Genomic DNA, 13,317 nt, shown 5'->3' with positions numbered 1-13,317 from the left:
AAAAAGTCCTTTAAACAAGGCCAGATCCGTACATGTATTCATCACCACGGAATCCCTCTAACCCGAAACCCGCCTGATTAACGTAGTACCGGGCATACACACCGGGATCACTGTTCAGTCTCTGGGACAGCATTTTTAGCGTGTCACCTCCTTGCCTGGTCTGAAATGTAATCTCATGATGGTTTTACCGAACCTGAATTTAACAGGTTGAGATTGGTCCGTTGGGATGGCTATAATAATGCCCAGTGTTCAGAGGCCACGTACCCTGAACTCGAAAAGTTCTGAGGACATAGTTGACTGGCTAACATAGGACACCCAATCTTCTACAGCTTCCGCTCGGAACCTTGACGCACCATCCTCCTCCAGCTCAGCTTCGGGCACCTCTCAAGTTACCACTCGCCCGCCTGCCGCCACCACCAACACTAGCACCACAGCCGCTTCACTTGATCTGTCAGAGGAGTTATTTACACATCAGTTGGAAGAAATTAGTGAAGCGCAACCATTATTGCCAGAGGATGTAGATAACAGGGATATGTCTCAGTCAGGCAGCATTACACACATGGACGTACGGTGTGATGATGATTTTGTACCCGCTGCTGCTTCCTTTGCTGAGGTGTCAGATACAAGTGAAGCGGTTGATGATGATGATGTGTCCGTGGATGTCACGTGGGTGCCTGCTCGAAGAGAAGAAGAACAGGGAGAAAGTTCAGATGGGGAGACAGAGAGGAGGAGGAGACGAGTTGGAAGCAGGGGGAGGTCATCGCAAAGAGCTAGTGGCACAGTCAGACAGCATGTATCGGCACCCGGGGTCAACCAGACAGCACGCCAATCAACGCATGCTGTTACCACCACCAGAATGCAGTCATTGCAAAGCTCAGCAGTGTGGCATTTTCTTTGTGTGTCTGCCTCTGATAACAGCGATGCCATTTGCAACCTGTGCCAAAAGAAATGGAGTCGTGGGAAGTCCAACACCCACCTAGGTACAACTGCTTTGCGAAGGCACATGATCTCACATCACAAACACCTATGGGATCAACACATGATAAGTACAAGCAGCACACAAACTCAAAGCCACCATCCTCCTCCTGGTCCAGCATCTTCAGCCACATCAACCACTGCTGTCCTCCTTGCCCCCTCTCAACCATCTGCCACTCCGCCTCTCACCTTCAGCAGTTCCTGCTCATCTGCCCACAGTCAGGTGTCTGTCAAGGAAATGTTTGAGCGTAAGAAGCCAATGTCACAGAGTCACCCCCTTGCCCGGCGTCTGACAGCTGGCTTGTCGGAACTCTTAGCCCGCCAGCTTTTACCATACAAGCTGGTGGAGTCTGAGGCCTTCAAAAAATTTGTAGCTATTGGGACACCGCAGTGGAAGGTACCCGGCCGAATTTTTTTTTCACAAAAGGCAATCCCCAACCTGTACTCTATTGTGGAAAAGGAAGTCATGGCATGTCTGGCACACAGTGTTGGGGCAAGGGTCCATCTGACCACTGATACCTGGTCTGCAAAGCACGGTCAGGGCAGGTATATCACGTACACTGCGCATTGGGTAAACCTGCTGACGGCTGCCAAGCATGGAATGCGTGGCTCTGCAGAGGAGTTGGTGACACCGCCATGACTTGCAAGCAGGCCTACTGCCACCTCCTCTACTCCTCCTACTCCATCCTCTTCGCTAACCTCCTCGGCTGAGTCCTCTTCTGCTGTTGCGTCTTGCTCCACATCAACTGCACCCCCCCAGCTCCCCAGGGGCTATTCCACATCCCGGATACGACAGTGTCACGCCGTCTTGGGGTTGACTTGCCTGAAAGCAGAGAGTCACACCAGACCAGCACTCCTGTCCGCCCTGAACGCACAGGTGGATCAGTGGCTGACTCCGCACCAACTGGAGATCGGCAAAGTGGTGTGTGACAATGGAAGCAATTTGTTGGCGGCATTGAATTTGGGCAAGTTGACACATGTGCCGTGCATGGCACATGTGTTGAATCTGATCGCACAACGCTTTGTGCACGCAACGCTTTGTGTACCCAGGCTTACAGGACGTCCTCAAGCAGGCCAGGAAGGTGTGTGGCCATTTCAGGTGTTCCTACACGGCCATGACGCACTTTTCAGATATTCAGCGGCGAATCAACATGCCAGTGAGGCGCTTGATTTGCGACAGCCCGACACGTTGGAATTCAACACTCCTAATATTCGACCACCTGCTCCAACAAGAAAAAGCCGTCAACGAGTATTTGTATGACTGGGGTGCTAGGACAGCCTATGCAGAGCTGGGTATTTTTTTGCCACGTTACTGGACGCTCATGCGCAATGCCTGTAGGCGCATGCATCCTTTTGAGGAGGTGACAAACCTAGTCAGTCGCACCGAAGGCACCATCAGCGACATCATCCCATTTGTGTGAAGAGTTCTGGATCAGGCCGTAGATGAGCGTGAAGAGGAAGAATTGTGGTCACCATCACCACCAGAAACAGCCTTATCGGCATCGCTTGCTGGACCTGTGGCAACGCTGGAAGAGGAGTCTGAGGAAAAGGAGTCAGAGGAGGAATTTGGCTTTGAGGAGGAGGAAGACCAACCACAGCAGGCATCCCAGGGTGCTCGTTGTCACCTATCTGGTACCCGTGGAGTTGTACGTGGCTGGGGGGAAGAACAGACCTTTAATGAGATCAGTGAGGATGAGGAACGGGACATGAGTAGCTTGGCATCCAACCTTGTGCAAATGGGGTCTTTCATGCTGTCATGCCTCTTGAGGGACCCTCGTATAAAAAGGCTGAAGGAGAACGACCTGTACTGGGTGGCCACGCTACTAGACCCCCGGTATAAGCAGAAAGTGCCTGAAATGTTACCGAATTAACGGAAGTCGGAAAGGATGCAGCAGTTCCAAAACAAGTTAAAAAGTATGCTTTACACAGCATATAAGGGTGATGTCACAGCACAACGGGAATCTAACAGGGGAAGAGGTGAAAGTAATCCTCCTCCTACCACGACCACGCCGGCAAGGACAGGATGCTTTACAGACGTGTTGTTGATGGAGGACATGCAGAGCTTTTTAAGTCCTACGCATCGCCACAGCCCTTCGGGGTCCACCCTCAGAGAATGACTCGACCGACAGGTAGCAGACTACCTCGCCTTAACTACAGATATCGACACTCTGAGGAGCGATGAACCCCTTGACTACTGGGTGTGCAGGCTTGACCTGTGGCCTGATCTATCCCAATTTGCGATATAACTTCTGGCCTGCCCCGCTTCAAGTGTCCTGTCAGAAAGGACCTTCAGCGCAGCAGGAGGTATTGTCACTGAGAAGAGAAGTCGCATAGGTCAAAAAAGTCTAGATTACCACACCTTTATTAAGATGAATGAGGCATGGATCCCAAAGGGACTGACAGTGGGGGATGCATTTGACTAAAAAAGGCCTGATGAGATGCCTTGGGCTATAAAATGGTCCACACGCTGCTGTATTTAATCTCTGCATGCCGGATGACTTGCGTGACTTCTCCGCCACCAACTAGGGTTCAAGCCGCAATGTTTTAGTGCACTTTCTGCCTGGAAAATATCAATTTTTCCGGCTGCTGCTACAGGTGCGGCTGCAACAATACCTAATTTTTCTGGCCTCTGGTGCTGCACTGTGGCTGCAAAAACAAAACAAACAAAAAAGGCACATACATGTGTCAATTCCCCTTTGTGATCGTTACCTTGTTGTGGTGAAGGGGCTTGCGTATCACAATGAAACGATCACCTGTATGAGTGTGTTGGCAATGGCAATGTTGGCACACTCCAGATGATAAGGTCGTTGCTTCATTGTGAACAGACCAAAAGCGATCGGCTGGATAATTTTGCATAGAAAAAACATTAATTTTCTTTGTGATCATCTAAGGTGATCATTAAAGCCTACTAGGCCAACAATGGGCCCACACTGCAGAATCATTGTTTTCTGGGTCACTTAACTGTCACTGAACTACCTCAGCACGACCATAGGCTTTGAAAAACCGCCATCGCCTGCAATCTCCCAAACGTGCGCACGAGCACAGTCATCACTACACCAAGATTGACGCATAGAGGAATAAAATTTATGTCATGAGTGTGTCAACTATTGACAACTCTTTGCGGTTGTCTAAACGCTATTCCATACACGTCCCCTGATAGGAATAGTACTACTTAACATACCACTCATATCGGGTAGCACAGTACATTGTACGGTGCACGCGCAGTGCCCCAAATTGGAAGTAAGAGGACCGACCAAGCATCTTTTTCCATCTCCTGGTTCCTAAAATCTATTCCATAAACCGGCCCCTGATAGGGGACGTAACAGGGATTAAACTGATAGGAATAGTACTACTTAACATACCACTCATATCGGGTAGCACAGTACATTGCACGGCGCACGCGCAGTGCCCCAAATTGGAAGTAAGAGGACCAACCAAGCATCTTTTTCCATCTCCCGGTTTCTAAAATCTATTCCATACACCACACCGGCCCCTGATAGGGGACAAAACAGAGATTAAACTGGTAAGAACAGCCTCTGCAGAGCTGGGTATTTTTTGGCAGCGTTACTGAACACTCATGCACAATGGCTGTAGGCTCATGCGTCCTTTTGCGGAAGTGACAAACCTGGTCAGTCAAGCCCAAGGCAACATCATCGACCTCATCCCATATGCGTTTTTTCTGGAGCGTGCCCTGCCAAGAGTGTTGATCAGGCCGTAGATGAGCATGAAGAGGAAGAGTTGTGGTCACCATCACCACCAGAAGCAGCCTTGTCGTCGTCGATTGCTGGACCTGTGGCAACGCAGAGAGAGGAGTCTGAAGAAGAGGAGTCAGAGGAGGAAGGTGGCTTTGATGAGGTGGAAGACCAACCACAGCAGGCGTCCCAGGGGGCTTGTTGTCACCTTTTGGGGACCCTTGGTGTTGTACGTGACTGGGTGGAGGAAGAGACCTTCAATGACGTCAGTGAGGACAAGGAACGGGACATGGCTAGCTTGGTATCCAACCTTGTGCAAATGGGGAGTTTGCGGTTGTGCAAATGGACTGTTTGCGGTTGTTTGCGGTGCGTTAAACGGGGAGTTTGGTCTGTCATAGTTTGGTCTGTCACTGTGAAGCGGGCGTAACCCTTACACTACCTGATCGATACATCATACCTGATGTTTTACAGCACGTTATTCCAAACAATTTAGGTATGTTAGGTGATTTATGCCCTTTATGGATTAAAACCCGACTCTGCGTCAACTACGTAATTTTCCATGGGAGTTTTGCCATGGATCCCCCTCCGGCATGCCACAGTCCAGGTGTTAGTCCCCTTGAAACAACTTTTCCATCACTATTGTGGTCAGAAAGAGTCCCTGTGGGTTTTAAAATTTGCCTGCCTATTGAAGTCTACGGCTGTTCGCCCATTCGCGGAAATTCGCGTTCGCCGTTCGCGAACGGAAAATTTTATGTTCGCGACATCACTATTGATAAATAAATTAATATTGTGTGTACACTTCTGGTGGGAGCGTGTATGTTTGATCACTATCACCCCTAGTGGGTGTCACCTGTTACAAGTTATATAAGCGGCGTCTCTAACCACAGTGAATCAGTTGCGACATCTAAAAAGGAATATTTTATTAAAATAGGTTTACTACAGTGCTCACGTCACAAGTTAACTTTCAAATATTACCGAAAGTAAAACAATTAGCACGTGTGCAGTTATTTGATAATACCACATGGATTACGAAATATAGGATAACAACGCTAAACGCTATGTTTCAATACATTTCCAGTGCAGGAAAATACATCTATGCCTTATACTATACAAATTTCGAGCTCTACTAAAAGATTGTCAAATTTAAGTTAAACTGTATAGTATGGGGTCACAGGCTGTCTCGCAAATTATAAATAAAGAGATAATAAAATACATTTTTACAAATTTGCTAATCAATTTTGTATACACAAAACACTGAAAAACAAATATAAAACAATAGTCATAAAATGATACATAAAAAATGCATGATAAAAAACTACTTAGACTTATGGATGATCTGCCGCGAGGTTGTGTGTAAACTGGACAAGTATCTTGTGAGTCTGAAATAGATTGCTGCTGGTTGATCTGGGCTGATAATAGACTGAGACGCCACTGCCTCCTATTTCTGTACGTTGTTTATCTGCTCAATAAACTTTTTAAAATGCTGCGTTTTTGTTTGTGCTCAATTTGTATACTGACATTAAGGGGTATGGTGAACTGCTCTCTAGACATGTCCAGGCATGCATTATTCAAGAGGACGAAAGGGGCGTGTTGACGTGTGGGGTTTTGGCAGCTGGGGGCGGATTCTAAATGGGGGCGTGGCACCTGTCACTTTTGATGACTAATATGTACGCTTCACTACTGATGTCATAAAGGCAACCATTGGAATCAGTGGAAGTGATTGACTCCATCTTGAATCTCCTATACACTATAGATCTGTTCAAAGGTTTTAGATTTATTATTGTGCAGAAGCAGTTTTCTGGTTTTTTGACTAGAAAGAGGGCGGAGTATAAACCTTTTCCCTTTTCGGAGTGTGGTACCTCTATGACTACAAGTGATTTAATAAACCTTGAACTCTCTGCCAATTTTTTCCTGTATATCCCTGTTGTGGGTGGAAACTGAGAATCTTTTTGGAGGCATTGAAGAAAATTCTAATCTGTTTCTCTGGGCTATGATGTTTAATGTCCATGGATTTGACGTAACCCGATTTCACCGGTTTAGAAAATTCTTCAATCTGCCTCCCACTCTGGCGTCATTGTCTGTTGTTCTGTTTATTTTGGAGAATAAGGATGAATTCTCTACCCCTTCCGCCTTTTGGGTAGCTCCAGCGGCCCAATTTACACTTACCCCTGTAGGGTCTATATTGTGAAGGGAATTGACGAAAGGGCCTCTTTTTTATTTCTTTTACCTCCGGAAACCGTTTCTTTTTGTCACCCGCCTTCTCCAGTATCTTATCCAATACTGGACCAAAAACTAACTCCCCCGAGAAGGCAATAGAACATAGTTTAGACTTGGAGTCTTTATCCCACACCATGCTTTCATCCATAAAGCCCTTTTGGAAAGGCCTGCATCTTTTGCGGTAAAATGTACCGATTCTGCCGGAAAAGCAATTGCTGATTTTAATGGCGGTAGGGAATTTATGATATCCTCCCTTGGAGTTTTGTTCTTTAGGTGGTCCTGTAAGTCAGATAACCAGAAGTACATAGCTCTTGCCACAGATGTAGCTGCGATGTTGTATTTTACCCGACAGCTGCCTCCCAGGTTTGAATAAAGGATCCGCTTTGCGTTCCATTGGATCGCTTAATTGTGACGAATCCTCAAAGGGTAAGGCCATCTTTTTTTTACTATCTTTGCCACCTGAGTATCAATTTTCGGTATCTCATACATTTTTTTTCCATTCAGCTTAATCAAAAACTAATCTATTCCTGAATTCTCTGGACACCCCTAGTCTTTTCTCAGGTTCAATCCACTCATCCATTATCTCTTTGATATTCTCATTAATGGGGAATACCTAAACCCCCGAACATTTCATCCTGAACCGTACGCGGCTTGGGAGTATCCTCTATGCCCATAGTGGATCTAACTGCTTTCAGTAAATCTTCCATTTCATCCGAGGAAAATAAGTACTTTTTATCGTCCTCTACAATTTCACCCTCAGAGAAGTTCTTCCTCAAGCACTCGTCTAGAGGTATCCTCATCAATGTCCTCAGTATCGGAGGAGGATTGAATGGATAGTCTCGGTTTTTTGGCAGGCAGGAGAAGAGTACTAGGAGTAGTAAGAGATGCTAGGGAGGATGTAATCTCATCCTGAATAAAAGATTTAATCTCGGAAAGGATAGATGGTTGCTCCTTTTTAAAGACGTCAGAAATGCATCCCGTGCACAACTTCTTTTTATAGTTATCAGGCAGTCTCTTGGCACAGGTAGCGCACTTTAGAGATCTTGACTTAGATTTAGTATATCTTGCTCCCTAAGGAACAGAAGAAGAGCAACCAATTATCAGTTTGAGTATTATGTTATTAAACATAAGGATAACATACTGTCACGGCTGAGGATGGGGGAAATCCTCAGCCGTGTGGAGCCCGGTGATGTTACGGCTGCTTGGCCATGAAGACAGGATTAGGGAGCAGGTCACCTCCTAAAGCATCCCTAACCTGACCCTGGCTCCTAGCTACATGAGCCAACCTTGATGGTAGGAGGGCCCATGCTCCGGAACCTAAAAGTCCCTGCTAGCCCTCAAGATGACCCTCACCTAGGAGCTGAGTAAGACAAGCCCACTCCTCCTAGACACGGAGGAGCAGGAGTCTCAACGGCCAAGCTGCAGGAAAAGGGGAGACATAAACAGCTCTATGGATATGGCAGGTGAACAAAGAGTTCCACCTACCTGCCACAGCCTTGCTGACTGGATCCCTGTGTTAGCAGGGTGCAGATCACAAACGCATCCCCACACAGGGACCCAGATCCATAGCTGCACAAAATCACATATAAAACATCACACGGACATCACACATAACTAGAAATAACTTAAAGCGACATTATGGTTATGACCACAGGGGTGGCTCTTACTGGCAGGTAATAAAGACATGAGGCTGCTCTCAGCTAAGCATGGCTGAAGCAACCTGCAGGCCTGCAAAAGCTGTGAGGCTTTATAGGCCAAGAAGCCACACCCCACAGTCGGACACACCTAGTGCACACACACTAGGAAGGAGATTAACCCTTCCAACACCAGGGAAGGGAAAACACCACTTAAAGGGGACGTGCACACAATAACATAAAAAGGAAGTGCACACATACACACATCACACAAAACCGCATGCACAACGTAGCAAGCTGCAATGGCACAGCTCCGACTGCTACGCTGCCCATACACACTGTTGCCAGCGGCAACCACAGGTGAGGCAAATACCACAGCCCTCACCTGTGATTGAACACCAAAGAGAACCGCTGACAACCGCATGCGGTTCAGGAGTCACGGTCATAGCCATGGCCGTGACACTCCCACCCCTCAAAGCCCCCCCATTAATAAAAAAAAAAAACGTGAGGGACTCACACAAGGGGATGGGAGAAGGGGACGTCCACTCTCAGACACGGTTCCCAAAATGTCACTGTCAGCTGCATCCTCTCCCAGCACACAACACAGCCAGTCCGACGAGGCCTGCAGCCCGCACCAGTGACACAGGGAGGAGAACCACAGAGAGATGGACGAGGGGACTCTCCACTCACGTCCCCACTCCAGTCGCTGCCAGCAGACACTCCTAACCAGCACGCAGCCGGACCACTTACGGAGTGCTGCCAGCAGACGACCAGAGATGGGAACATGGAGAGGGACGAGGGATCCCCAACACGGACAGTAAGGTGGCGGGGAATAAGCCACCAACCGTGCCGTTAACGGAGAACCCCCAGGAACGCTCTCCCTCCGGAGAACGCGCATGCAGGCCACAAACAGATGGCACTGCATGCTGCACCCTCTTTCGAAGGTGTGCAGACCGCACACCAAACACACACCACGTGTGCTAAAATATCAGGGGACGCCAAACGAACACGTTGAGGAAGTAGCTGGGAAAAGCCACTCACCGTGCCGTCAGCGGCGAGACCCCCAGAACGCTCTCCCTCCGAAGAGCGCGCATGCACCCCTTCCGCAGACGGCGGTACATGCTACACCCTCTTTCGAGGGATGCATACTCCCACCCCTCAAAGCCCCTCCCAACAACAAAAGGGGAAAGTTGGTGAGGCATAAGAAACAATGGGAGGGGGGGGAGGGGAAAGACAAACAAAAAGGGGACACCAACACGGACAACGGTGAGCTGGGAATGCCACTCACCGCGCCGTAAATGGTGAAAGCCCCAAAACGCTCTCCCTCCGGAGAACGCGCATGCACCCCATCCGCAGATAGCGGTGCATGCTTTACCCTCTTTCGAGGGAGCGCCACGTAAGAAGCGACTGTGGTCATACTGTCACGGCTGAGGATGGGGGAAATCCTCAGCCGTGTGGAGCCCGGTGATGTTACGGCTGCTTGGCCATGAAGACAGGATTAGGGAGCAGGTCACCTCCTAAAGCATCCCTAACCTGACCCTGGCTCCTAGCTACATGAGCCAACCTTGATGGTAGGAGGGCCCATGCTCCGGAACCTAAAAGTCCCTGCTAGCCCTCAAGATGACCCTCACCTAGGAGCTGAGTAAGACCACCCACTCCTCCTAGACACGGAGGAGCAGGAGTCTCAACGGCCAAGCTGCAGGAAAAGGGGAGACATAAACAGCTCTATGGATATGGCAGGTGAACAAAGAGTTCCACCTACCTGCCACAGCCTTGCTGACTGGATCCCTGTGTTAGCAGGGTGCAGATCACAAACGCATCCCCACACAGGGACCCAGATCCATAGCTGCACAAAATCACATATAAAACATCACACGGACATCACACATAACTAGAAATAACTTAAAGCGACATTATGGTTATGACCACAGGGGTGGCTCTTACTGGCAGGTAATAAAGACATGAGGCTGCTCTCAGCTAAGCATGGCTGAAGCAACCTGCAGGCCTGCAAAAGCTGTGAGGCTTTATAGGCCAAGAAGCCACACCCCACAGTCGGACACACCCAGTGCACACACACACTAGGAAGGAGATTAACCCTTCCAACACCAGGGAAGGGAAAACACCACTTAAAGGGGACGTGCACACAATAACATAAAAAGGAAGTGCACACATACACACATCACACAAAACCGCATGCACAACGTAGCAAGCTGCAATGGCACAGCTCCGACTGCTACGCTGCCCATACACACTGTTGCCAGCGGCAACCACAGGTGAGGCAAATACCACAGCCCTCACCTGTGATTGAACACCAAAGAGAACCGCTGACAACCGCATGCGGTTCAGGAGTCACGGTCATGGGCATGGCCGTGACACATACTCCCCTTTGGGGAACTCATTGTAGGAGCAGCCGGAGAGGGGTCCGAAACCTCCTGACGGGAAGTTGTAGTCTCGGGATTTGTCATAGTGGCGGTGATGACCAGCCTTATGCTGCATGAGCGCCACTTTTTTAAAACGCTTCCTGGCCACTGAAGTCATCCACAAGCACTTCCCTGTGCAATGCGCCCTGGTTCCGCCGTAAGATCAAAGGGACCCCACGTGGATCCAGCGTCAGCGGTCAGCTTCCGATATGCAGTGGAAGGAAGACCGTGATCTAAGATGGAGCGCGGGTCCCAGCATAAGCCAGGGCAAGCATCCACGTTGTCTAGCCATAGCCCTTGCCGCGGGAAGGCAGCAGGAGATGAAGGTAAAATCTGCCTGATCTTCACCTCCCAACAGGGAGGACTCTCTCTGCGTGCTTAATCCGTAGGGGCAGGAAAACACTGAGGGGGAGAAGGGGTGGGGGCAATTTAAACGCTCTCTGTGTATTCCTGCCCCTACAGAGGTCAAGGGTCATCTCTCATTGTGGCTGTGGTGGTGGATGAAATGGAAAAATTATTTTCGGTTTGATAGCGATTTTTACTTTCAGCTTCTCCGAGTTTCACTAATATTTTCATGAAAGCATTTGAGACACGACATGTATTTTGTGTGGGTGGCTTCGCTATGTGGACGATGTGTTTATGCTGTGGAGGGGTGATCAATCTTCCCTTCTACAGTTTGTTACCCATTTAAACGAGTGCCATAATTCCATCAAACTTACACTGAGTTATGATGAAAATGTTATTCATTTCTTGGATGTTGAATTACGGCACGTAGAGGGAGGATTTGAGACCACACTATTCACAAAGACCACAGATCGAAATAACCTGCAGCTTCATTCCAGCCACCACGTCCCTCACATTTTTTTAAGATACCTAGGAGCCAGTTCACACGGGCCAGAAGAATATCTAGTACTGGCAAATAATACGAAAAAATATCGCTTATTGATGGGAAATAAATTCACACAGAGGGGTTATAATAAGAAAGAGGTCACTGAAATTGGAATAGAGGTTGGTAAAAAAAAAACAAGACAGGACATCAGACAGGTTAAAAAGAGGGAGAAGCAAAAGAAACAATTTGTGTAATCTTTCCAAATATGTTTGACATTCTAAACTAATAAAAATTAGGTTATTCTGAAATATTGGTAGATATTAAAACATGATCAAAAATTTGGGAGGTTTGTTGATAAATCACTTTTTGCCTCTCTGAATAACATGCTGATTAGTGACATACGCCCTAAAAAAATTGAAAGACAGAGTTTCCTTGAAACTCAGAGAAGGGGGCGTTCTGTGGGAATTGTAGTGCTATAATAAAAGGTGACGCTGTAGTGCACCCCACACAGGGAGACAGGATACAAATTAAAGATTTTGCAACGCGCGAGACATGTAATGTCATATACTGCTTGAAATGCCCGTGTGGTAAGATATATGTTGGGCAAACATCTCGGTCTATAAGGATCAGAATCAATGAGCATACGTCCAGCATTAGGAAGGAACTCAGAAGGCAGAGTAAGATGGGAACAGTGGAGGTGAAAAAACAAGGTGAAACTACGGTCGCTCGACATTTTTATAATCGAACCCATCAGGTGTCAGAGCTCAGGTGGCAGGTTCTGGAGGTGGTAAAAAGTGTAGTCCATGAGGAGGATAACAGTAGGAGATTGTTACAAAGGGACACATTTTGGATAGTGAAACTCCAGTCTTTAATACCTAAAGGGTTAAATGAAATTTGTAGCTTTAGTGCATTTATATGATTGATCACTTTCATGTGTTAGGGTTATTTATAGCTATGCATTTTGTATAAAACTATATGGTTTGTATATATTTATCAGCTGTTGGTGCTATAAAAATCCCACCTCCCCCTCTACCTGCACGCATGAGTAAGGAGGCGTGTTCTCCCGAAACGTCGCGTGGATGGGAGGAGGTGTGAACGATGTCCGTCTCAGCGTCCCTCATGATGTAACACCATTTTATATTGGAATGAAGTAAAAAGAAATAAAACAAACAAAAGGTTTTGTACCAGCGACTTGTGAGTAGGAGTTCTGTTGCTCACTCACATAGAATATTGGCACAATGAGGTAAAATGAACACACAAGTCTGCAAGTTTGAAAGACTAATTTCTTTATAAAACATTATTCTTAAACAAAACATCATGTCTTCTCTAATGTGTGGATTCTCTTATGTTGATTAAAATTTGATTTTGTGACAAAGCATTTCCCACATTATGAACATGAATATTGCTTCTCTCCTGTGTGAATTCTCTGATGTCGAACCAGACGTAATTTATCTATAAAACATTTACCACACTCTGAACATGAATATGGCTTCTCTCCTGTGTGAATTCTTTTATGTACATTAAGGCTTGAATTCTGAATAAAGCATTTC

General features: G+C 47.3%; 2 protein-coding genes across 2 annotated transcripts in view; both read right to left on the bottom strand.

The window, feature by feature from the left end:
- Positions 1–13,317, bottom strand: part of LOC120998324 (aspartic and glutamic acid-rich protein-like) — a 2,513,920-nt gene that overhangs the window by 1,892,446 nt on the left and 608,157 nt on the right. The gene's annotated exons all lie outside the window — the stretch shown is intronic.
- Positions 12,913–13,317, bottom strand: part of LOC120998383 (gastrula zinc finger protein XlCGF67.1-like) — a 32,896-nt gene continuing 32,491 nt past the window's right edge. Inside the window, exon 3 of the mRNA XM_040429053.1 lies at positions 12,913–13,282. Within this exon, the coding sequence (XP_040284987.1) occupies positions 13,155–13,282 (128 nt within the window). The 3' untranslated portion in view covers positions 12,913–13,154. The remainder of the gene's footprint in view (positions 13,283–13,317) is intronic.

This window comes from Bufo bufo, chromosome 4, assembly GCF_905171765.1.
Source record: "Bufo bufo chromosome 4, aBufBuf1.1, whole genome shotgun sequence".
NCBI classification, from domain to species: domain Eukaryota; kingdom Metazoa; phylum Chordata; class Amphibia; order Anura; family Bufonidae; genus Bufo; species Bufo bufo.
Note: the sequence above shows the minus strand (reverse complement) of the source record. Positions and strands in the feature narration are given on the sequence as shown.